This window comes from Pinus tabuliformis, chromosome 6 (assembly GCF_031772625.1).
Source record: "Pinus tabuliformis cultivar Carrire ecotype Pingquan chromosome 6, CPIR1, whole genome shotgun sequence".
Taxonomy (NCBI): domain Eukaryota; kingdom Viridiplantae; phylum Streptophyta; class Pinopsida; order Pinales; family Pinaceae; genus Pinus; species Pinus tabuliformis.
In genome coordinates, this window is record NC_142292.1 from 244,004,190 (window position 1) to 244,026,002 (window position 21,813).

The window sequence follows — 21,813 nt, forward strand, 5'->3', positions numbered from 1 at the left end:
TTGGCCATTGATAAATCCTTGACGATCTTTGTGTTATAGATCTAACCCAAAGATATTATGATAATAAAAATAACCCAAGAATAACAAGATAGAAATAGATAGAAATGCTTCTTTATTGATCAAACCCTTAAGGTAGGGCAACACCATACATTCACTCCTTAAGGAAGGAGAACACTCCACAAGCCATATGCTTGTTCATACAATAATCCTTGACATTATTCCTTGACATGGAGTCTCTAGCCTCTATATAGGCCTCATACATACAATACCATGGGTCATTACCATAGTTCCCTCATACCATCAACTAATACCATGGGCACATTACATTATTATTAACTACTTGTGGTCCCTTACATGATATGGGTTAACCACCTTATTTATTACTATGGCCCATCGCATTATTACATTATTACCTTGGGTACCTCCCTTGGTACCCCATATTATCCCCCCTAGGTATATAACACTTTGAATCTTAGTTGTTGAAAATATTTATTTTGAAGAATTTTCGAATTTCTGATTGAATCTCATTTTTACTAGCTCGAAATTAATTATTTTGAGCTAATTTCCTCAAAAATTTGATTTTGAATTAACCACCAAGGTCCAAGGGTTTCAACTTTTCTTGAACTTGTCAATATTCCCCTGGTGGGGGACCTCCAAAAATTAATTCTTTTGAAACCCGCGAATTCTTCCACTTGCAGAATTTAATTTATCTAGACTTTAATTTTGACTCTAATTAATTAATTTTTTGGCTTAGGATTTAATTTTTTTCCCAGAAAAATTAATTAATAGACACTTGTGGGGATTTAATGTTTTTTCCACCCTCTAATATTTTAACCATGGTGTCTAAGTATGACGGACCATGCATTAAAATATTTTTTACATAATATTTTTTACAATTCAACCCTCAAAAGGGGAATACCCGTTCGGCTTGGACTCTCAAATTACATACCTAATTCTATGACACAATATGATCTAGTAGACCAAATGATTTGTGATAAATTAATTTAGCCAATTAATTTAAAATTATTCCCAAATCACTTTCACATAAGACTCGACTAGAACACTAGGACTCAGCGAAGACTTTGATGAAAAATTCCACCTTAGCTTTGGGGTGAGGGTAGAGGGGAAAACTCTGCCGACCATCCGTGTTTAGAAACACTGATGAGTCAGTGAGACGAAAAATCTCCTAGGATGAAATTATCGCCAAAATAATAGGTTTACCTAGGTTGTTACATACATTCACACTCTTACTAGCATCATTTACATCATAAATTTGCAAAATAAATTTACAATGACACATATAAACTGCTGAAAGATGATCCAATCCTTTGAAAAAATCTTTGGCATATCTGCTTCCTTGAACTTTGACAAAAGGTGTGCAACAGGCACCTTTATGAATAGTCATGTCTTTTATGTATTTTTCTTTATTAGCCTTATTCTTATTAGTGCCTTATTATTATGTTATGTCTATTATCTCTATCTTTATCTATATCATAAATATAACAATTAACTAAACTTACCAACATTGGCATTACCCTAAACAAAGAAAACACTCTGTTTACATTCAGAAGAATAAGAATCCCAATAACATCGATTCAAGATCAAAGACATACTAATCATAACAAAAAAGGTTCAGATCGGGAACGTTACCACAAACAGTCCCAAAAATAATCAACCTGGGATGGATTGATCGTTTTACAACGCAACAAGATTAATTTGAGCCTCAAAGATCTTTTTCTCTCATTTGTTCCAGGGGTGACTATTAACGTCCATAATCGATATTATTTATATTTAAATCATTGTGCGTGTAGGGTTCTGTCATTTAGCAATAGTTTTACCTCTTATTGACTGCATATTCGTCATCAATCATATCAATCCTTTTAGCAAAAGATGTTTTATACTTTAGGACATTAAGTGCTGGTCCCCTTTTGCATGAATGCTCCACTAATAAACTGCTATGTTAATTACAGAAAATCATTCAATGACGGCAGATACATTCTCAAACATGTGTACAGAACAAGATAAGAATAGACACAGAAAATTAATCAATCGACATGTTCATGGCAATTATTCATCAAGCACTTTCATTGTCATTGATCAGCACTTCATTCCCTGTAAGGCTGACCATAATTTATTTTGTTCAGACTTTTGATAGTCTGATTTCATTTACATTTGAAAAATATCATAAAGGACACAGTTCAATTACATATAATAAAATTTGAAAAACAATATGTCCACTTACCATAATTGTTGAATATAGAATATGAAATTTGAACATTAATATTAATGAGGAAAATCTATTCAATAACATTCATACAAAAAAATTAACAGACATTTTTTGCTACTCATCACAAAATGTTACTTGTTGCACTCTTTTTCAAAAGATTCAAAACCTATGGTGATAATATAGTAATATACCACTATAGTTCAGGAACAACAGACTATATATTCATGTTAAATAAAATTGTATATAATATAAGGCTTGAAAAAGCCAATACCTTCTCATTATCCAGTCCAGCCTCTTCAAATGCCGAGAATGCATCTGCAGACAGAACCTCAGCCCACTGTAGCAAATTTGCAACAAATCAGCTTCCTCTAGAGATCGAAATTCCAGCATAAAATTACAGTGCACGTGCATTTGAAAAAAAAATACTATCCAATAAACTATTTAATATAAACCTATTTAAGAGCAATGTGTAAGTAAGATATAGGAATGATGATATTCATGTCACAGCATTTGCAGTTCATGTCAAGACAACGACTCTTACCAAGTAATAAATAGTCATTGTTTATTTTACCTATTATTAGATTCATTCAACTATTGGTCAGATGCATGATTAATCTTCCCTTATTAAGCTATTTCTGTCTCAAAGATCGTAGGGTAAATAAGGTAAGATATCTTGAGTTTATTAATGTCTTACGAATCACAACACCATCTAGGTCAATGGGACGAAAAAAAGATATATAGTGGGAATGTGAAAGAAGCTCCTATAGCTACAATCTCCAAAGCAGATAAAGGTCCCAGTAGCTAACTAAAAGTAAAAATACAAGGTACATGAAAAATGCTTTAGCATTTTTCCTGATATATTTGAAATTGACCAAATATTCTACATCTATCCTTCTTAAGGGATATCTATAATAAAATAGCAATTGGATTGAAAGATCATTTTGTCACCTCTGTATGAAAGAGAATTATATTTGTACTCAAAAATATTGTGACCACGCATCTCACTGGGGATTATTTTATAGGGACTAAAATGGCTGAATCACACATAAATGCTCACAACTTTAACAAGGAGCTAGAAATTGTATACACCATAAACACCAACATGTGCAAGGCCAACTTCAAATTTGTCTCAGATCTTCACAACTGTTACATAAAAGATAAATGCCAAACAACAATTGGTATAAGCAAATCGGATCTACAACTGCCTCTCCGACAGCTATATATAAATTTCTCTATTCTTAATACTTCTAACATTTGGCCGCCAGCAAAATGGCAACTGGCTAGTATATCCTGACAGGACCTACACTAGTTTCTCAATCAATCATTACATGCAGCTAATAACCATTCAATTGGTATCATACATCAAGACTGTTGAGTGTATATGCATCCTCTTACCAAAATCTGTCAGACCAGAATGTTGTCCTTGCCTCTCTCACACACAGACTGAAAATTCAGAAACCCCGAACCCTACTGCAGCAACTAATAATATTTCTTCTATTTGTTAAATTAACTGAACAAATTATTTGCAGTTTTCTATGGCAAATATCGAAACATATACATTGCAGCCTTCACAAAATAAATACTATGGAAGAAATAAAAACACTGGAAGAATAGATACACATACACAATAATACACCATTATTTTTGGACCAATGTCCCCGGAAAAACCCAACTTGGGAAAACGGTGAAGTAGCTGAGGGTTTTATTTATTATGCACTAGTAAATCTGAGTACAAATCTATGGAAGCCCAAATCTAGCTTTCCATATAGAGAAATAACTGACAGGAGATCTAGTGAGAAAAATCTCATTCCCACCAGTGGTCCGACACTGACCTTGGGTCAAGATGAGCTGCCCCTTACTGCCTCTATGTCTGCCTAAGCAGATCTGCGTCACCCAGCTCGGACCAGCGTCTCTCTCGCTAACTAATCAACTGCGATCTATAAAATCGATCCTCCTCGCTTACAGGCTCCCACTCTGGCTTCTGGCATCTCCTCAACAAAATATAGATCTCCCTATAAAGCTTTGTGTTATCGCACAGAATGTCTAGGCACCGCGACAACGGCTCAGATCGGGGGCTGTCACCCTGATCCCTAATCTCTTTGTTTAAGTTGTCTCCCTACAACAGGCTAAGGTAGGTAGACCATATAGAAAAATGGAATGAAGAAGAACTAGTTGGGAACCAACCAGTTCGAGAGACATAGTGAAGCGATCAAGTAATTGATTAAGATTTAGCAAGACTTATAGGATTTGATTAGATTTTAAACGATTGATACCAGTGCCTTATGGAGTCAACGATCTTGCTAGGGAAATGAAGACAACGTAATCGATTAGCAACTGCTGCTTAGATGAATGACTATCTTATATGAAATGCAGACCCTAAAACTAATGTGAGATGCAAGAATCTTGGTTAATTTTAGCTAAATGCCTATTTAAGTTTTAACCCTTCGATCCCTTCTATATTGAGCCTGATTTCATAGTAATTGGCAAAAAGAAGATAAGGTGAAGCACACTAAGGTGTGATTAAAGATATCTCTCCTGAAAAACTAACATACCCGGTGCCTCCGGTGCTGCAGAGAGTTGTGGCTTTGACGACTGCAAGGTCACCGTTTTAAGTACTATTAAAAGCAGGCTTCTCAAGCAAAGATAGATGGATACCTATCTCTCTAACGACCAAGCTTATGCTTGGAAGTAAATTTTATTTATGCAAAACTAACTTATATGCAAATGCAATAGATAATGAGAAGAAGTTAGACCCGAGAACTAGAAACACTTGTGTCGTAAAAGCTCTTAATCACCAAAATAAATTGTTCGCTTTATTGGATGAAAACCCTTGAAAATATTACAATTAAATAACAAGCTTATTTCAAATATTTTTTGATACAATTATAGCTCAAAAAGAACAAAAACTTCTTTGCAATCAATGTTAGATGCTCGAAAAATACTCAGTTTATGAAACAAAAAATACGCAATTTATCACAATTCCATGACAAAGTACTTAGTTTTCAGAAATTAGTTTTTAGGACAGCAGCAAGAAAGACTTTATGACAACATCAATATGACAATGAAAACAGTAAACTATCAATGATACCTTTATGCCAAAAATTTACTGAAAAGTTTCCAAACTTGCCCACATGAATCATCAAAAATTTTCAGCCTGTTATGATGTGATTTCCATAATTATATCAGATCTGATATACTTATTACAGCCAGGAATTAAAACATGAAATAAGCCTAATGATGAATGCCCAACTCAAGAAATTAATTCTTTAATGTATTAGACAACTTAGGAACTAATTTTAAGCTAACCCACATGAAATTTTTCCACTATTATATTTCAGACTTCAGAAACAGAATTATTCAAAGATAACAGTGACACAAAATGTAGATCTAGGTCAAATTCTTGATACACATCAAACATAAATGACTTATTAATGTATTTAACAAATTTTTAGCTAATTTCAAACCACTTAGATGTGTTTTTCACCATTATTAGAAAGGTATATGACTGTTGTAGCAAATAGTGAGGAAAAAGATGGTTTAGAGATCAAACCCTTAGGCCCTAGGCCTTGAAGATCACTTGCCCAAGTTGCCAAAAAAAATTCAATATCTAAAACACAAATTTTTTACCAATTTTTCTGCAAAAACCCACCAATGATTAGCTTCAGAAAATCAAATATTCAAATCAGAAATGGACCAAGGGAATCTAGAGCCAATGAGAGCTAGCACTAGGCCCAATAGAACCAGCGTTGGGCTAGTAGAACACAGATCTCGGCTTAGGAGCCCCAAAACTTGAAACCCTTGTTCTGGAAAAAATTATTTTGCTCCAGATCTTCAGATTTATTGCAAAATCTTTAATGGTTGGCCTTGTAAAAGGATTTGGGATAAGATATTGTCCTCCAGGACCTAGATCTGTCTCAAAACTCCCAGATCTTCTTGAAAAATCTCAGATATGAAGATTTACTGGGCTGATTTCTTAGATCTATTCATGCAAACAATCTTTGAGCCCAGATCTTGCCCTCCAAGGTCTAGATCTAGCTCAGATTTGAAGATTTACTTGGCTGATTTCTCAAATCTATTCCTGCAAACAATCTTTGAACCCAGATCTTGCCCTCCAGGGTCTAGATCTAGCTCAAATCTGAAGATTTTCTTGGCTGATTTCTCAAATCTATTCCTACGAATAATCTTTGAGCCTGGATCTTGCCCTCCAGAGTCTAGATCTAGCTCATATCTGAAGATTTTCTTGACTAATTTCTCAGATCTATTTCTGCATAAGTGAAAAGAGAAAACCCAATACCCAATATGTACGAAAATAGAGAAAATCCCAAAAAACCCAAGTGTTAAAATTCAAAATTGTGTTACAAAATTTCAGATCTACACAAGTAAATAACAGATCTATATAAATAATTTACAGATCTATACAAATAATTTACAGATCTATCAAATCTAAGGAGTATGAGTCCAACTCCGCTCCTAGATCTGATAATCTAAGGCTCTTAATAACCAGATCTATCAAAATTTCCACAAAATACTTAAAAGATTTTGAAATTTTAGAGAGGTACTAACCCAAAAACACTTTGCAGAAAAAAGATTATCATTAGATAAATCTTGAAGCTTATATGAAGTAGGCTCTCCAGAAAATATGTGTTGAGAGCAATGTTTTAAAAATCCGACTCGGACTCCGACTCGGACTCGGTATCGACTCAGCCGACTTGATTTCAATGACTCGGTCGTTGCAAAAAATACATTAAATATTTATTTTTTATAAAAACACATAATTTTAAAGATTTTCATTCATGTTTCCAAACACACAGCATTAGAATATAGATAGAAGACAACAAATGATCAAAATAGGCTCATGAATATATCCATTATATCAAAATGGCACCCAGTGCACTGTCCAATACATACACGATGATGATATATAGATCAAAACAAAAACACATAACCAAGGAGGCTACAAATGGCCTCTACAACAAAAGTCTGTGACCAGTACTACTGGCTACTGCTAGAGTTGCCAACATCATCTGGCTCAGTGTTACTTGGGAGCGGGAGCAAAAGTGGGGAGCGAGAGCAAAACGGGAGCAAGAGCGACAATTTCAGAAGCTCCTGGTTTGGGAGCGAATCCCAGAGGAGTTCGACAACCAATGTCACTAACATCAAGGTACATAGAGGGATTGGTGCTCTTGATTAAATACGAGTTCCATACCCTAATACATGACAAAATTCAATGGAAACATTGCAATCCTGAAATCCTGAAAAACTGATAAGTCTGCTGGATTTTGAATGAAATCTAAAATTCTACTTTCTCCATATGAAATCCAATGAGGCCGGAACCACTCTCAAACATCCTGAGTCATTTCATGGTAATGTTAAAAATTTAAGTAAAAGGATGAAAATGAAGATTAAGGAGAATGTCACTTTTACTTTAAGAATTTAACATTACCATGAAATTTGAATAGCATATCAATACTAGGGGAGGGGAATGGACCCCAAATAGCATTTAACTAATTTAGAAAACACCTTGGAGTCCCCAACACTCAGCTAACAATTAAAAAAAATTTAAAAAATATGAAAAATTGCATTTTTTTGGGGGTTACGGGCCGCTAGTTATGACCCGGCCGAGTCAATACGGAAACGGCCGAGTTGGCCGAGTCATGGCTGACTCGGCCTCCCGAACCGTTTCCTCCACCGAGTCACATTTTTGGGCAATGAAATGGATCAACTCGGCCGTTTCCGTTTCGAATCGGCCGAATTTTAAAACTATGGTTGAAAGTTGGCTAGTCCAACCGAAAACTATCCCCAAACGCTCAATGAGAACCTGAGAGATCTTCTGCAAAAACTAGATCAACCATCAAATCAAGTAGAGAAATAGAACAATAATAAAATTCTGAAGAAATAGAGATACCTGCTACTTCAATCAAAACTAAAAATGTTTCCCTAGATCCAACAAACTAAATAAGATACATGTATTCAGATTATTCTAAGAGAGCTATTGATTGATAGTTTTCACATAATATTAAGAAGAAATTAAAACAATGTTACCATAAATTCATGAAGAGGAACACTACAGCATGTTGAAACCCCAAAGACATTTGCATTAATTCAAAAAAGTATATAAGAGAGCTTGAGAGCTTAGTACACGATCCAAAGATCAGATGAACTGACTGACAAATAACCTCCTATTTAAAGATAAATCCTCCAACTGCTAGTTTGAGTGATCCTCGTCAAAGCAATCTCGACCATTGATAAAGATTAAAATTTCTTTTAATCTTATTCGTCGAAATTCTAAATTATTGAGGAAATTTGAAATTTTCAATTAAATGCATTTTAATTAATTCAAAAATTAAATTTTTGAATTAATTTCCTCAAAATTTTGACTTTGACTTAACCCCAGGGACCAAAGTCTTAAAATTTAGCAAATTAATTAATTTTCCTGGACCTCTTAAACTTTAATTTTTAAAGGACCAACGAATTTTGCCTTTGGAGAATTTAAATTTCCCTAGGACCTAGAATTAACCAAATTTCTAGCTTAGGATTTTAATTAATTTTGGCTAGAAAATTTAATTAATTAACTTATGAGGGGATAAATTATTTTTCTAACCCTCAAGACACTTTACATAATCATTTTTACATTTTTTACATCTCAAGTGGGAAAACCCATTTGCAAAAGATCCTCACAGTCTACCCAGTTCTACTATGGGTCGTTGACACGTAGTGGTCAACATCTGGCTCTACTAGGGGACACGTTGCTACACTGGAGGAATGTGATAATCCAGAATATGCATCCACACAACACACAACAAAACATAAGCAGTGTCCATCCAAAAATCAACATATAATGTTAAGCACAAGGAAGATATAAGCTATTCATTTATTAACTAATCTAACAACATGAAAAACCAAATCTAACTACAAAATGAAATACTGAAATAACAAGGCATAAGGTTAGAAATACAATACAAAGATGCCCCATGGCATCAGATGCGTTCAATATAGTGCATACTGAGCATTTGCTTGCTTTCAGGAAAATCTGTCGGTTGTTTCTCGAATGTGCCATGTCCAATTCTGCATACGGTAGGACTTTTTCCTATCCGAAAATCAAGCTGCTCGCGGCCATCTGATGCATCAAATCGCTTTCTCATTCTCTTTCTCTTGCGTCTTTTCTTTATGGCAGGCTATATCACTGATGACGTGGAATATTTTGTTTCAAAAGTCTCAGATGAAGTATGTAGGATATGCATGACATGTCTCTCTTCATTTTGTGTCTACTCTATCAAGAATGATGGAATAGTCTCACAGGTGTCATGAGTTATAACTTGATCTTCTATGACTGGTGGATTAACCATGTGTCAACCTGATTCTTGTCAATTTCAATTTTATCTGAGTCACCTTCAATTAACCACTTTTCAATGGAACAAATGACCTCATAATAAGATGGAGCTTGCTGCAGCAGATAAGGAGGCTTCTGATCTGTTGACGTCTCCTTGTTTCTTTCATCCTCCGACCGATGCTGAAATTTATGTACCTGTATTGTTATGGCATCCATCTAGCTAGAGTGTTCAACCTTCATAGCACTGACTTCAATAACTTATTCTGAAGACATATCTGACTAGCTTCCACATCTTTTATTACTTTTTCATTATTTGCCTTCATGCCCATGAAATAGTTTTGCATATGGTTTATCTCTTTTTTATGATTTGCTTGCATGGTAGCTAACTGATTATTATAATTGAATCTCATGATGGTCATTTCTTCATCCATAGTTAATAATTTGCTTTGCATAGAATTAATTTCTCTGCCATGATTAGCTTTCATGGTTTCCATTTCCTTTTGCATGTTGGTCCTCATATCCTCCATATTCTGAGCACACTTTTCTACTACGGTGGTTACGTGATCGGAGTGTTTAATTTTCATGATTTCCATCTCCTCATCATGTTTTTCCAGTTGAGTGTATAAAGTTCTCATATCCTTGACGTAATCAGTCACAAATTTCTCTTGATTAAGTTCCATATTTTTTACCAGTTGCATTTGACTGAATTGCATGTCTTTAACCAACTGCTTTAGTTCTTCAATAATTTGCTTATCATTTTCCCTTTCATTGTCGACACTGATTTGATAACTTGTTCCTGCTTTTCCACTTTCATGGATTTGTCTTGCAATGGTACAAGTGGATGGCACATTCTGATATGGAGAATTGTCTTGAAATCTTTCATTGACAGTTGGATCCTTTACAAGATCACTTTCATTCTGTTGCATAATTTTAGGGCCACGAGGCATGCTACCTTGATAACCATATATATCTGTAAAAGCATTGATGATGTCTTGTAAAGAAGCAAAAGAATCTTTAGGACAATTATTAAACCAATTCAAAGCATCACCCTCTAAAGAAAAGGCAACTAGATGCATTTTAACATCTTCATGATCACACTGGGAGAACTACAATATCTGAGTATTGTATGAGTAAACCTGCATAGATGCTTTCTAACAGCGACTGAATCACTACCCGAGAACAAAGACAATTTATGAATGGCCATTTCCGGAATATCATGGAGAAAATCAGTAAAATGACATGGGGTAAACGAATCATCCATGATGAATTGCCTGAAGGAATAACAAGGGAACAAATGGATGATAGAGAGAGACCCCTGCTTAAGAAAATCAAGAGATCCACAAGAAGCGAGCTTCTAGTAGAAATTCTTGTAAGAAATGAAAGAAGTGGAGTCGCCACTTGAACATGAATCTAACTCTAGGATCCAAAAGGCAACAAACAACTAGATATAAGGGAGGGCTTCTTGTCTAAGAAATAATAAATGGAAGAAGTGGAGTCGCCACCCAAACAAGAAACGAACCGAAATGTCCAGGTGCTAAAGGTGCAAATGAAACGATTAATGAGATGACGAAAGATAGGGCGATGAAAAGATCAAATGACACCAGGAAATGTTGTGTCGCTTGACCGGCTAATGAATGGCGGAAAATATGAGATGATTAAACGATGTTGAAGAAACCAAGAATAGAAAAAACTCTATCCCCGGCAACGGCATCAAAAAAGTTGTCGTTGCTGCCTAAAATGAAAAGATGAGAAATTAGAAGAATGATGGGGAAATGTTGGGGAAATGTCGTAGAGCCAAGGACCAATAAATTGGTCCACGGCAATGACACCAAAAATGTTGTCGTTGCTGGCCCAAATGAAAAGATGAGAAATGAAAAGTCGTTGAAACGCCGAGAATAAAATATCCCCGACAACGATGCCAAAAAATGTTGTCGCACAGAATGTCTAGGCACCAAGACAACGGCTCAGATCAAGGGTTGTCACATTGATCCCCAATCTCTCTGTTTAAGTTGTCTCCCTACAGCAGGCTAAGGGGGGTAGACCATATGGAAAAATGGAATGAAGAAGAACTAGTTGGGAACCAACCAATTCAGGACACATAGTGAAGCGATCAAGTACTTGAATTAAGATTTAGCAAGACTTATAGGATTTGATTAGATTTTAAACGATTGATACCAGTGCCTTATGGAGTCAACAATCTTGCTAGGGAAATGAAGACAACGTAATTGATTAGCAACTGCTGCTTAGATGAATGACTATCTTATATGAAATGCAGACCCTAAAACTAATGTGAGATGCAAGAATCTTGGTTAATTTTAGTTAAATGCCTATTTAAGTTTTAACTCTTCGATCCCTTTTATATTGAGTATGATTTCATAGTAATTGGCAGAAAGAAGATAAGGTGAAGCACACTAAGGTGTGATTAATGATACCTCTCTTGAAAATCTAACATACCCGGTGCCTCCGGCGCTGCAAAGAGTTGTGGCTCTGACCACTGCAAGGTCACCGTTTTAAGTACTATTAAAAGCAGGCCTCTCAAGTAAAGATAGATGGATACCTATCTCTCTATCAACCAAGCTTAGTCTTGGAAGTAAATTTTATTTATGCAAAACTAACTTATATGCAAATGCACAAGATGATGAGAAGAAGTTAGACCCAAGGACTAAAACACTTGTGTCGCAAAAGCCCTTAATCACCAAAATAAATTGCTCGCTTTATTGGATGAAAACCCTTGAAAATATTACAATTAAATAACAAGCTTATTTCAAATCTCTTTTGATACAATTATAGCTCAAAGAGAACAAAATCTTCTTTGCAATCAATGTCAGATGCTCGAAAAATACTCAGTTTATGAAACAAAAGATATGCAATTTATAACAATTCCACGAAGGAGTACTTAATTTTCAGAAATTAGCTTTTAGGACAGCAGTTAGAAAAACTTTATGACAGCAGCAATATGACAATGAAAACAGTAAACTATCAATGATATCTTTATGCCAAAAATTTACTGAAAAGTTTCCAAACTTGCCCACATGAATCATCAAAAATTTTCAGCCTATTATAATGAAATTTCCAGAATTATATCAGATCTGATATACTTATTACAGCCAGCAATTAAAACATGAAATAAGCCTAATGATGAATGCCCAACTCAAGAAATTAATTCCTTAATGTATTAGACAACTTAAGAACAGATTTTAGACTAGCCCACATGAAATTTTTCCACTGTTTATTTCATACTTCAGAAACAAAATTATTCAGAGATAACAGTGACCCAAAATGTAGATCTAGGCCAAATTTTTGATACACATGAAACATAAATGACTTATTACTATATTTAACAATTTTTTAGTTAATTTCAAACCACTTAGATGTATTTTTCACCACTATTAGAAAGGTATATGACTGTTGTAACAAAAAATGAGGAAAAAGATGGTTTACGGATCAAACCCTTAGGCCCTAGGCCTTGAAGATCACTTGCCCAAGTTGCCCAAAAAAAGCAATATTTAAAACACAATTTTTTTACCATTTTTCTGCAAAAACCCACCAATGATTAGCTTCAGAAAATCAAATATTCAAATCAGAAATGGAGCAAGGGAATCTAGGGCCAATGAGAGCTAGCACTAGACCCAATAGAACTAGCGTTAGGCTAGGAGAAGGCAGATCTCGGCTTAGGAGCCCCAAAACTTGAAGCCCTTGTTCTCAAAAAAATTATTTTGTTTCAGATCTTCATATTTATTACAAAATATTTAATGGTTGGCCTTGTAAAAGGATTTGGGATAAGATATTGCCCTCCAGGGCCTAGATATATCTCAAAGCCCCTAGATCTGCTTGAAAAATCTCAAATCTGAAGATTTACTTGGCTGATTTCTCAGATCTATTACGGCAAACAATCTTTGAGCCCAGATCTTGCCCTCCAAGGTCTACATCTAGCTCAGATTTGAAGATTTACTTGGTTGATTTCTCAGATCTATTTCTGCAAACAATCTTTGAGCCCAGATCTTGCCTTTTAGAGTCTAGATCTAGCTCAGATCTGAAGATTTTCTTGGTTGATTTCTCAGATCTATTTCTGCACAAGTGAAAAGAGAAAACCCCAATACCCAGTATGTACAAAAATAGAGAAAATCCCAAAAACACCAAGTGTTAAAATTCAAAATTATGTTACAAAATTTCAGATCTACACAAGTAAATAATAGATCTATACAAATAATTTACAGATCTATACAAATAATTTACAGATCTATCAGATCTGAGGAGTATGAGTCCAACTTCGCTCCCAGATCTGATAATCTAAGACTCTTAATAGCCAGATCTATCAAAATTTCAACAAAATATTTAAAAGATTTTGAAATTTTAGAGAGGTACTAACCCAAAAACACCTTGCAGAAAAAATATTATCATTAGATAAATCCTAAGGCTTATATGAAGTAGGCTCTTCAGAAAATATGTGTTGAGAGTTGGTTGGTCCAACCGAGAACTATTCCCAAACGCTCAATGAGAACCTGAGAGATCTTCTGCAAACACTAGATCAACCATCAAATCAAGTAGAGAAATAGAACAAAAATAAAATTCTGAAGAAATAGAGTACCTGCTAGTTCAATCAAAACTAAAAATGTTACCCTAGATCCAACAAACTGATTAAGATGCTTGTATTCAGATTATTCTAAGAGAGCTATTGATTGATAGTTTTCACATAATATTAAGCAGAAATTAAACAATGTTACCATAAATTCATGAAGAAGAACACTACAACACGTTGAAACCCCAAAGACTTTTGCATTAACTCAAAAAAGTATACAAGAGAGCTTGAGAGCTTAGTACACGATCCAGAGATCGGATAAACTGACTGACAAATGACTTCCTATTTAAAGATAAATCCTCCAACAGCTAGTTCGAGTGATTCTCGTCAAAGAAATCTCGACCGTTGATTAGGATTAAAATTTCTTTTAATCTCATCCGTCGAAATTTTAAATTGAGGAAATTCAAAAGTTTCAATTAAATGCATTTTAATTAATTCAAAAATTAAATTTTTGAATTAATTTCCTCAAAATTTTGACTTTGACTTAACCCCAAGGACCAAAGGCTTAAAATTTAGCAAAATAATTAATTTACCTTAGTCCCTGGACCTCTTAAACTTTAATTTTTTAAGGACCAACGAATTTTGCCTTTGGAGAATTTAAATTTACCTATGACCTAGAATTAATCAAATTTCTGGCTTAGGATTTTAATTAATTTTGGCCAATAAAATTAATTAATTAACCTATGAGGGGATAAATTATTTTTCTAACCCTCAAGGCACTTTACATCATCATTTTTATATTTTTTACATCTCAAAGGGGAAACCCATTTGCAAAAGACCCTCACAGACTCCCCATTTCTGCGACACAAAATATAATCTAGCAGATCAAACAATTTGTAGTAAAATAACATAACCAAATAGTTACGATTATTCCCAAATCACTTTTACATAGACTCGATCTAAAACACTAGGACTCCCCTAAGATCCCAGTGACAAAATCCATTTCGGCTTTGGGGTAAGGCTGAAGGAAAATTCTGCTGACCATCCAAGCATGGATCAGTGAGACAAAAAACCTCCTAGAATGTAGATCGTCACCAGAAAAGTAGGTTTACCTAGGTAATTACATATACGACACGGATCTGTTGAGATTATTTACATTATACACATGCAGACTAGGTTTACATTATAAGATGATGATCAAGCTGATGATGATGATCAGGCGTTATCCCTTTTGCGAAAAAAGGGGGTGTACTGCTATGGGTCGTTGACACGTAGTGGTCAACATTCTGCACTACCTCTCCGCTATGTACTCACCAGACTGGAGAAACTTCCTTCCGGTCTTACTATCCCTGCCCCTCTTTCACTGTTTCGACTTTACTGAATCACCTCCGGCAACTCACAACTGCTACTCTGGAAATCGATTTCCCAGCAAAATCTAATTTCTAGTGGCTCCAAGTGTATTTTCCAACCCCCATCGAATTTCTTCTTATAATCTCTCGTTGAGACATCAACGGCCAAGATTAGAACATAATCGATGGCTAAGATTAACTAGAACTCAATCCATGTCTTCTAGAAGATTCTCACCATTACTTAATTAATACCCTTTAATTAATCACTTTTCCTAAGTTTAGACTTAAGCACCATTAAAAAAAGATTAATTATTTTAATTAAGTCGTCTCAAGGTGAAATTTCAAGAAACAATTTATGGGTTTTGGAGAATACATGTATTCTAGCCTCTCCACCAAATTTTGTGGCTAGAGCACATCCGATGCTACAAAAATCAGCACTCCCTCTTAGCGAGGAATGTGTTCTAGCGCTGCAACCCACTGAAGCAACACCATGTCTTTGTACCAACTTCTATTACATTGTTGATGTCTGGCTATTGTTGCCCACCAACTACTGCGCAACTTTGATAAACGTTGCATTTGTGCTACTACTGGCCCTGTCGAACTGTTGCCAACATTGCATTTACACTGCAACTCCCTCTCCATCTGTTGTTGCTGCAACTGCAACAACTGCAACGGAAAAACATCCAAAATACTGAACCAACTGTGGTCAGTATGATGCATCTGTCACCCGAGTCCTGACTGCTGCTAGACTCTGCGCTACCACTGAAGCCTTTGCGCTGCTGCTGACTCTACTTTGTGCCATCTGCACGGCTGCCAACTTTGCATTGTGCTGCCTAGTATCTAACCTGCTACTAGCTACTGCATCTGTCACTCTGACACCTGACTACATCAACTACCACTGATCCATCCTGCTACTGCATGTTTTGGGCTCCCGTAGCAAGGTATTGATTCATGAGGTGGACCTCCTCAAAAATCCTGCACATTTGTAGCTATCTTGGGCTACAAAACCAAATCACTCCACCTCACTCCTGGAGGTATCTCCGTAATCATGGCAAACTCTTCCTCTAATCTGGAGGACAGCTTGTCAATCTCTGGGGAAGCAACATGCTGATCCCTCCTCTTCCTTGTCCTTCTTCCTGAGAGGACATTGAGTGTTGTAGTGGCCAAGCTCACCACATTTGAAGCATTTCACCTTGGAAATGTCCTTCCTCCTGCGCTGCTCCTACTGCCCCTTTGATGCGAGGGCCACATCTTCCTCTTCCTTTACTTGCTTTTCCCACTACTACTGTTGCTGCCAGTGATGGTGGTCTTCACCAAATGTCACCTCATCTCCTGTTGCTACATATCAACCCACATACGATCCCAGTCAGGCAACTTTTCTCTGCCCATAATAATCTGGACGAAGACTTGCCACTCTTCGGAAACGCTATTTAGAGAAAACCACACCAATTCTGTAGGCTGAGGCGCTGACCCTACTGCAGACCGCTGATCTTGGAGATCCTGAAGCCTAATAAGGAACAGGTTTATACACTCCCCTTTCTGCATCCTTTTGCATCCCACCTTCTCCTCAAGATACATCTTATGTGGCTTAGAAGATCCCTCGTATAACATAGCAAGTGCTTCCCACATCTATTAGGCAGTATCTTTGTCAGCTATGTGAGACACCACATCATCTCGAACTCCATCAAGAATCACCCTCTTTGCCTTCGCCATCTCCTTCTTGTAGGCCTTAAGCATCTACGGGTACAACTACCACGCCTTTGATGAGCTATGAGATCATACTCATCTAGAAAACATGAAATTCTTTTCTTCCAGATCACGTAGTTGGAGGCTCCATCCAACTGATCCTGATCTCTCAGCCCTGCTGATTCCATCTCTGCAAAAATGTCGAATTCCTCCTCTTCTTCTCTACGCAGCTGTTGTCTAGCTTTTCACACTCCCTGCTGAAGTGGGAAAATATGCTCACAACTACTGCTGCTCTACTAGGAAAATTCGAACTTTTGGGCTACAAGTCCCCTGAGAAAAGAATTACCTCAGTGTGTGCTCTTCCTTCCTCTTGATGTTATTTTGCAGTAGCAAATTGCTACAAAATAACTGCATCCCAACTGAAGATCTGCTCTATAAGGAAATACCGCGTCTCCCTCTGCCTTTGGAAAGCTCTGATCTAGAAAATATAATTTCTCTGTCAACTCTCTCAGAGAAATAAATTTTCCTCACAAACTAACCCTACTAGCCCAAGGACTGCGCTGCCTCTTGAGGGTTTCGAACTGCTGCTTTTGCAAAGATTTGAAATTCCTACTTCCTTCTGCTAGTAAGCTCTCTAGATTATGATTTGTGCTCTAATACCATGTGAAAATTCGGAAACCACGAATCATACTGCAACAACTGATAATAATTCTTCTATTTTCTATATTAAATAAACAAATTATTTGTAGTTTTCTACGACAAATATCGAAACATATACACTGTAGCATTCACAAAATAAATGCTGCGGAAGAAATAAAAACACTGGAAGAATAGATACACACACACAATAATATACGGTTCTTTTTGGATCAATGTCCTCGGAAAAACCCAACTTGGGAAAACTGGTGCAACAACTAAAGGTTTTATTTATTATGTAGTAGTAAATTTGAGTACAAATCTCTGGAAGCTCAAATCTAGCTTTCCATACAAAGAAATAACTGACAAGAGATCTAGTGAGAAAAATCTCATTCCCACTAGTGATCCGACACTCACCTTGGCTCAAGATGAGCTACCCCTTGTTGCCTTTGCGTCTGCCTCCGCAGGTCTGTGTCACCCAGCTCAGACTAGTGCCTCTCACGCTAACTGATTAGCTGCTATCTAGAAAAACGATCCTCCTCACCTCCAGGCTCCCACTCCAACTTCTGGCACTGAATTTCGACTTCTCCTCAGTAAAATACAGATCTCTCTCTAAAGCTCTGCGCTGCCTCTCTGTGGCACTCACTGCCTCTCTGCTATGCACTCACTAGATTGGAGACACTTCCTTTCGGTCTTACTATCCTTGCCCCTCTCTCACTGCTTCGACTTTACTAAATCACCTCCGGAAACTCACAACTGCTATTATGGAAATCGATTTTCCCAGCAAAATCGAATTTCTAGTGGCTCCAAGTGTATTCTCCAACCCCCATCGAATTTCTTCTTATAATCTCTCATTGAGACATCAAAGGCCAAGATTAAAACATAATCGATGGCTAAGATTAATTAGGACTCGATCCATGTCTTCTTCTAGAAGATTCTCACCATGACTTAATTAATACCCTTTACTTGATCAGTTTTCCTTTTAGACTTGGGCACCATTAAAAAAAGATAATTATTTTAATTAAGTCATCTCTATGTGGAATTTCCAGAAACGTTTTATGGGTTTTGGAGAATACATGTATTCTAGCCTCTCCACCAAATTTTGTGGCTAGAACACATCCAATGCTACAAAGAGCACTACAGATAAAGCTAGAATCATCTTTCCTTTATGGTTTGACCCAAGCAATGTCCTCAGTTACAACCATATCCTTCGCTCACTGTATGAAATGAGACTCCCTTAAAATCTTTTACATGAAATCCATATAATTCATAGATTTTAAGAAAGGGAAATAAAAAATAGATATCCAAAAAAATCTTTTAAATCTATAGGGTCCCAATATTTCAAAGATAACATCTCTTTCTTTCCTCCTTTCCATGATAATAGATTGTAAGGTTTGCGACACAAATAGATCTAATAATCAACTCGAAAGTCTCTTTCTGCCAATGCTCTTCTCGCTTCCATCCAACTCTCCTCTAGCTCAAGGAGGTTCTCGTTAGTAGATCTCAGGGATCTTATGGTCCAATAAGGTTTCCACTTCTATTAGTACCAATCAAAGGATTGAACAATTAAGGTTTAAGGTGGATCTTGAATACAAGATAACAAGGTTTTTTGGGGTAATTTCCAAGATTTGAGTTCAGTAGGGAAGTCCCCAAAGACACAAAATCAAGGAATTACAAGGTGATTTTTTGAGTAAACCCCAACAAAGTAGTTTATAAATTTTTATAGGAAAAGGGTGGTGGAGGATAGATAATCAATGTCTTAGCTTGCCAATATTTTTTTGGGGCATATGGGGTCAATGATCAACACATTTAAAGAGAAATGGAGTAGATTTAGGTCCAAAGACTAAGGGAGACCCACTTCTGTCCCCTAGAGATTTGACCAAAGCATTCTTCAATCTCCAAATATGGGATAAGGGAGTGAGCTATGTTACCCACCAAAAGTGTGGACCCCTAGGAGTGCTTTCCTAGTCATCTTCTTCAGCCGGCAGCCAACAGCCATTGAGAGCCACCTCATAGCTGATGTGGTGTGTCGTTTGATCTCCACTCCCTACACCAATTGTATGTTTCCTTTCCCATTTTTCAAGAGCATATGTTTGAAGGTGGGTGATCTGATGCAAAAAGGTATGCTTTTCATTGTGCAATCGGGTGTTCATGCTTGTTTTTCATTTGGGTATTTTTGAGCATGGATTATCGGGTGACTGGGAAGAAGGAAGGGCTTTGACTGTGGTTTTGTTCCCTCACCTTAAATGGGGTGGGGTTAATCTTCAATCCTAGTCCCATGGGACCTCCCCATTGGCCTATGGCTTTAGGAAGGACACTACTTGGGAAACCCCGATTTTGGTAGCGTAGTCCCATTTCCAGTTCCACATTTTTTACTCCCCTCCGCACATTACAAGCCCTATTTCATCATTTTCCTTCTCCAGTTCCACATGACCACTAGGTCCATAAGGCACTGGCACACCCCCTTTCCTTTGTCCACATATGCCACTGTTGCTCCATCACACCTCGCTCCAACCGACACCTGTCATTTTGCTACTGTCGTTAAGGGCTCCTTTAGCCATATGTGATCCAAGAGTTTGGGCACCTCAAGGACCCTGCCCCCTCATGTAGTCCTCTCGACTACAACTCTATGTTGCCCCACCTCTTCTCCATAGGCACATGAGCACTCATGGCACAGTCGTCATCCTCGCCTTCCCTGTCATCTTTCGCTAGAGCAGCCTTCAAGTCAAAAGCTTCCTCCTTACCCTTCATCTGGGGGCACTGGGTGGCATAATATCCATGTTCCCCACACTTGAAGCATCTGACCATGAAAATATCCTTCTTCTTCCGCTTCTGCTGCCCTTGCTGTCTCGATGATGCGAGAGTTGCATCCTCCTTTTCCTCCTTCTTGACCTAGGCTCCTTTGTCGCTACCCCCCGCCTTAGTCAACCTCTTGATCTCTTATTGTCGAAGAGCCGCCCCACATCTCCTCCCAACTAGGGAGAGTCGCTCTGCTCAAGATACTTTGAACAAATGTCTCCCAGTCTTTAATGACTGCATTCAGGGCGGTCCTGACCATGAACTCAGGATCTGGTGTAGACCCCATGGAAGTCAACTGGTCTCTAATCCCTTGCAACCTGAGGAGGAAGGGATTGATCTCTTCTCCCTTTTGCATCTGGTACTATCTCAACTGATTTTCTAATAGCATCTTCCGCTAGATGGAAGTGCCCTGGTACAAGGTGGTCAGCGTCTCCCACATCTCCCTTGTTGTTTCTTTCTCAGCAATGTGTGGTACTACATGATCTTTGACCCCGTCTAGGATCATGCACTTGGCCTTCACCTAGGCCTCCTCGTACTTCTTTAACGGATCAGCATCGACCGGAACAACAACTACTTTCAAGGCATAGTCCTTGATGAGATTTTTTGTCCAGGACTACTAAGATCCTGGCCTTCCAGATGACAAAATTGGAAGCTCCATCCAATCTGTCCTAATCCCTCAGTCCATTAACTGCCATCTCTGCTCAACAAATATAGGACAGGTTCTCTTCTCCCTCTCCTACTGCTAATCCAGCAAGACTTGGATCTGGATTTCTTTGGCGCAAGAAACCCTCTAAGGAACAAGCTCCTCTAGACTCCCTCTGAGTCCTGATTTCCTTCACGGAAATCCTCTAGCCAAATGTCAAATCACTCCTCTCCAATCCTTATTTGCTGGTGCAACCCGGATCTAGATTTCTTTGGCTAGAAATCTGTCAAGTCAGTCATTCCCTCTACCTCGGCTTTGTCTCCACAGACATTGTTCTGCATCAACAGCAACAACGTCCCACCAGCTCCTCATATTGAATTTATTCTGCTCCCCCAGCCCTAGCAACTGAAGTATTTGAGCTCCTCTGGCTTTGCACAATTACTGCGTGAGCTATATAAGCTCCTCCTAGCTACTGCGTCACTCCTTCCTGGGTCTGGAAAGATGACGTGGCTCTGCATGAGCCTGATCTGCCCCTCTCGCTTTTGTGTTGGCCTAGACAGCTGACACGGTTACCGCGTGGGCTCCTCCCAGCGACTGTGTCACCCTCTTCTGCACTGCATCACA

General features: G+C 37.4%; 1 protein-coding gene across 5 annotated transcripts in view; it reads right to left on the bottom strand.

Annotated features, from left to right (window-relative positions):
- LOC149258306 (organellar oligopeptidase A, chloroplastic/mitochondrial-like) overlaps positions 1 to 21,813 on the bottom strand; it is a 403,930-nt gene that overhangs the window by 89,952 nt on the left and 292,165 nt on the right. For all 5 annotated transcript variants that reach the window (XR_016256794.1, XM_089415124.1, XM_089415109.1 and 2 more), the window contains one exon: positions 2,499 to 2,564. Coding sequence is in view for 4 of the 5 variants with exons in the window: in XM_089415124.1 (XP_089271250.1) it covers positions 2,499 to 2,564 (66 nt within the window). In the remaining variant the exon portion in view is untranslated. The remainder of the gene's footprint in view (positions 1 to 2,498; positions 2,565 to 21,813) is intronic.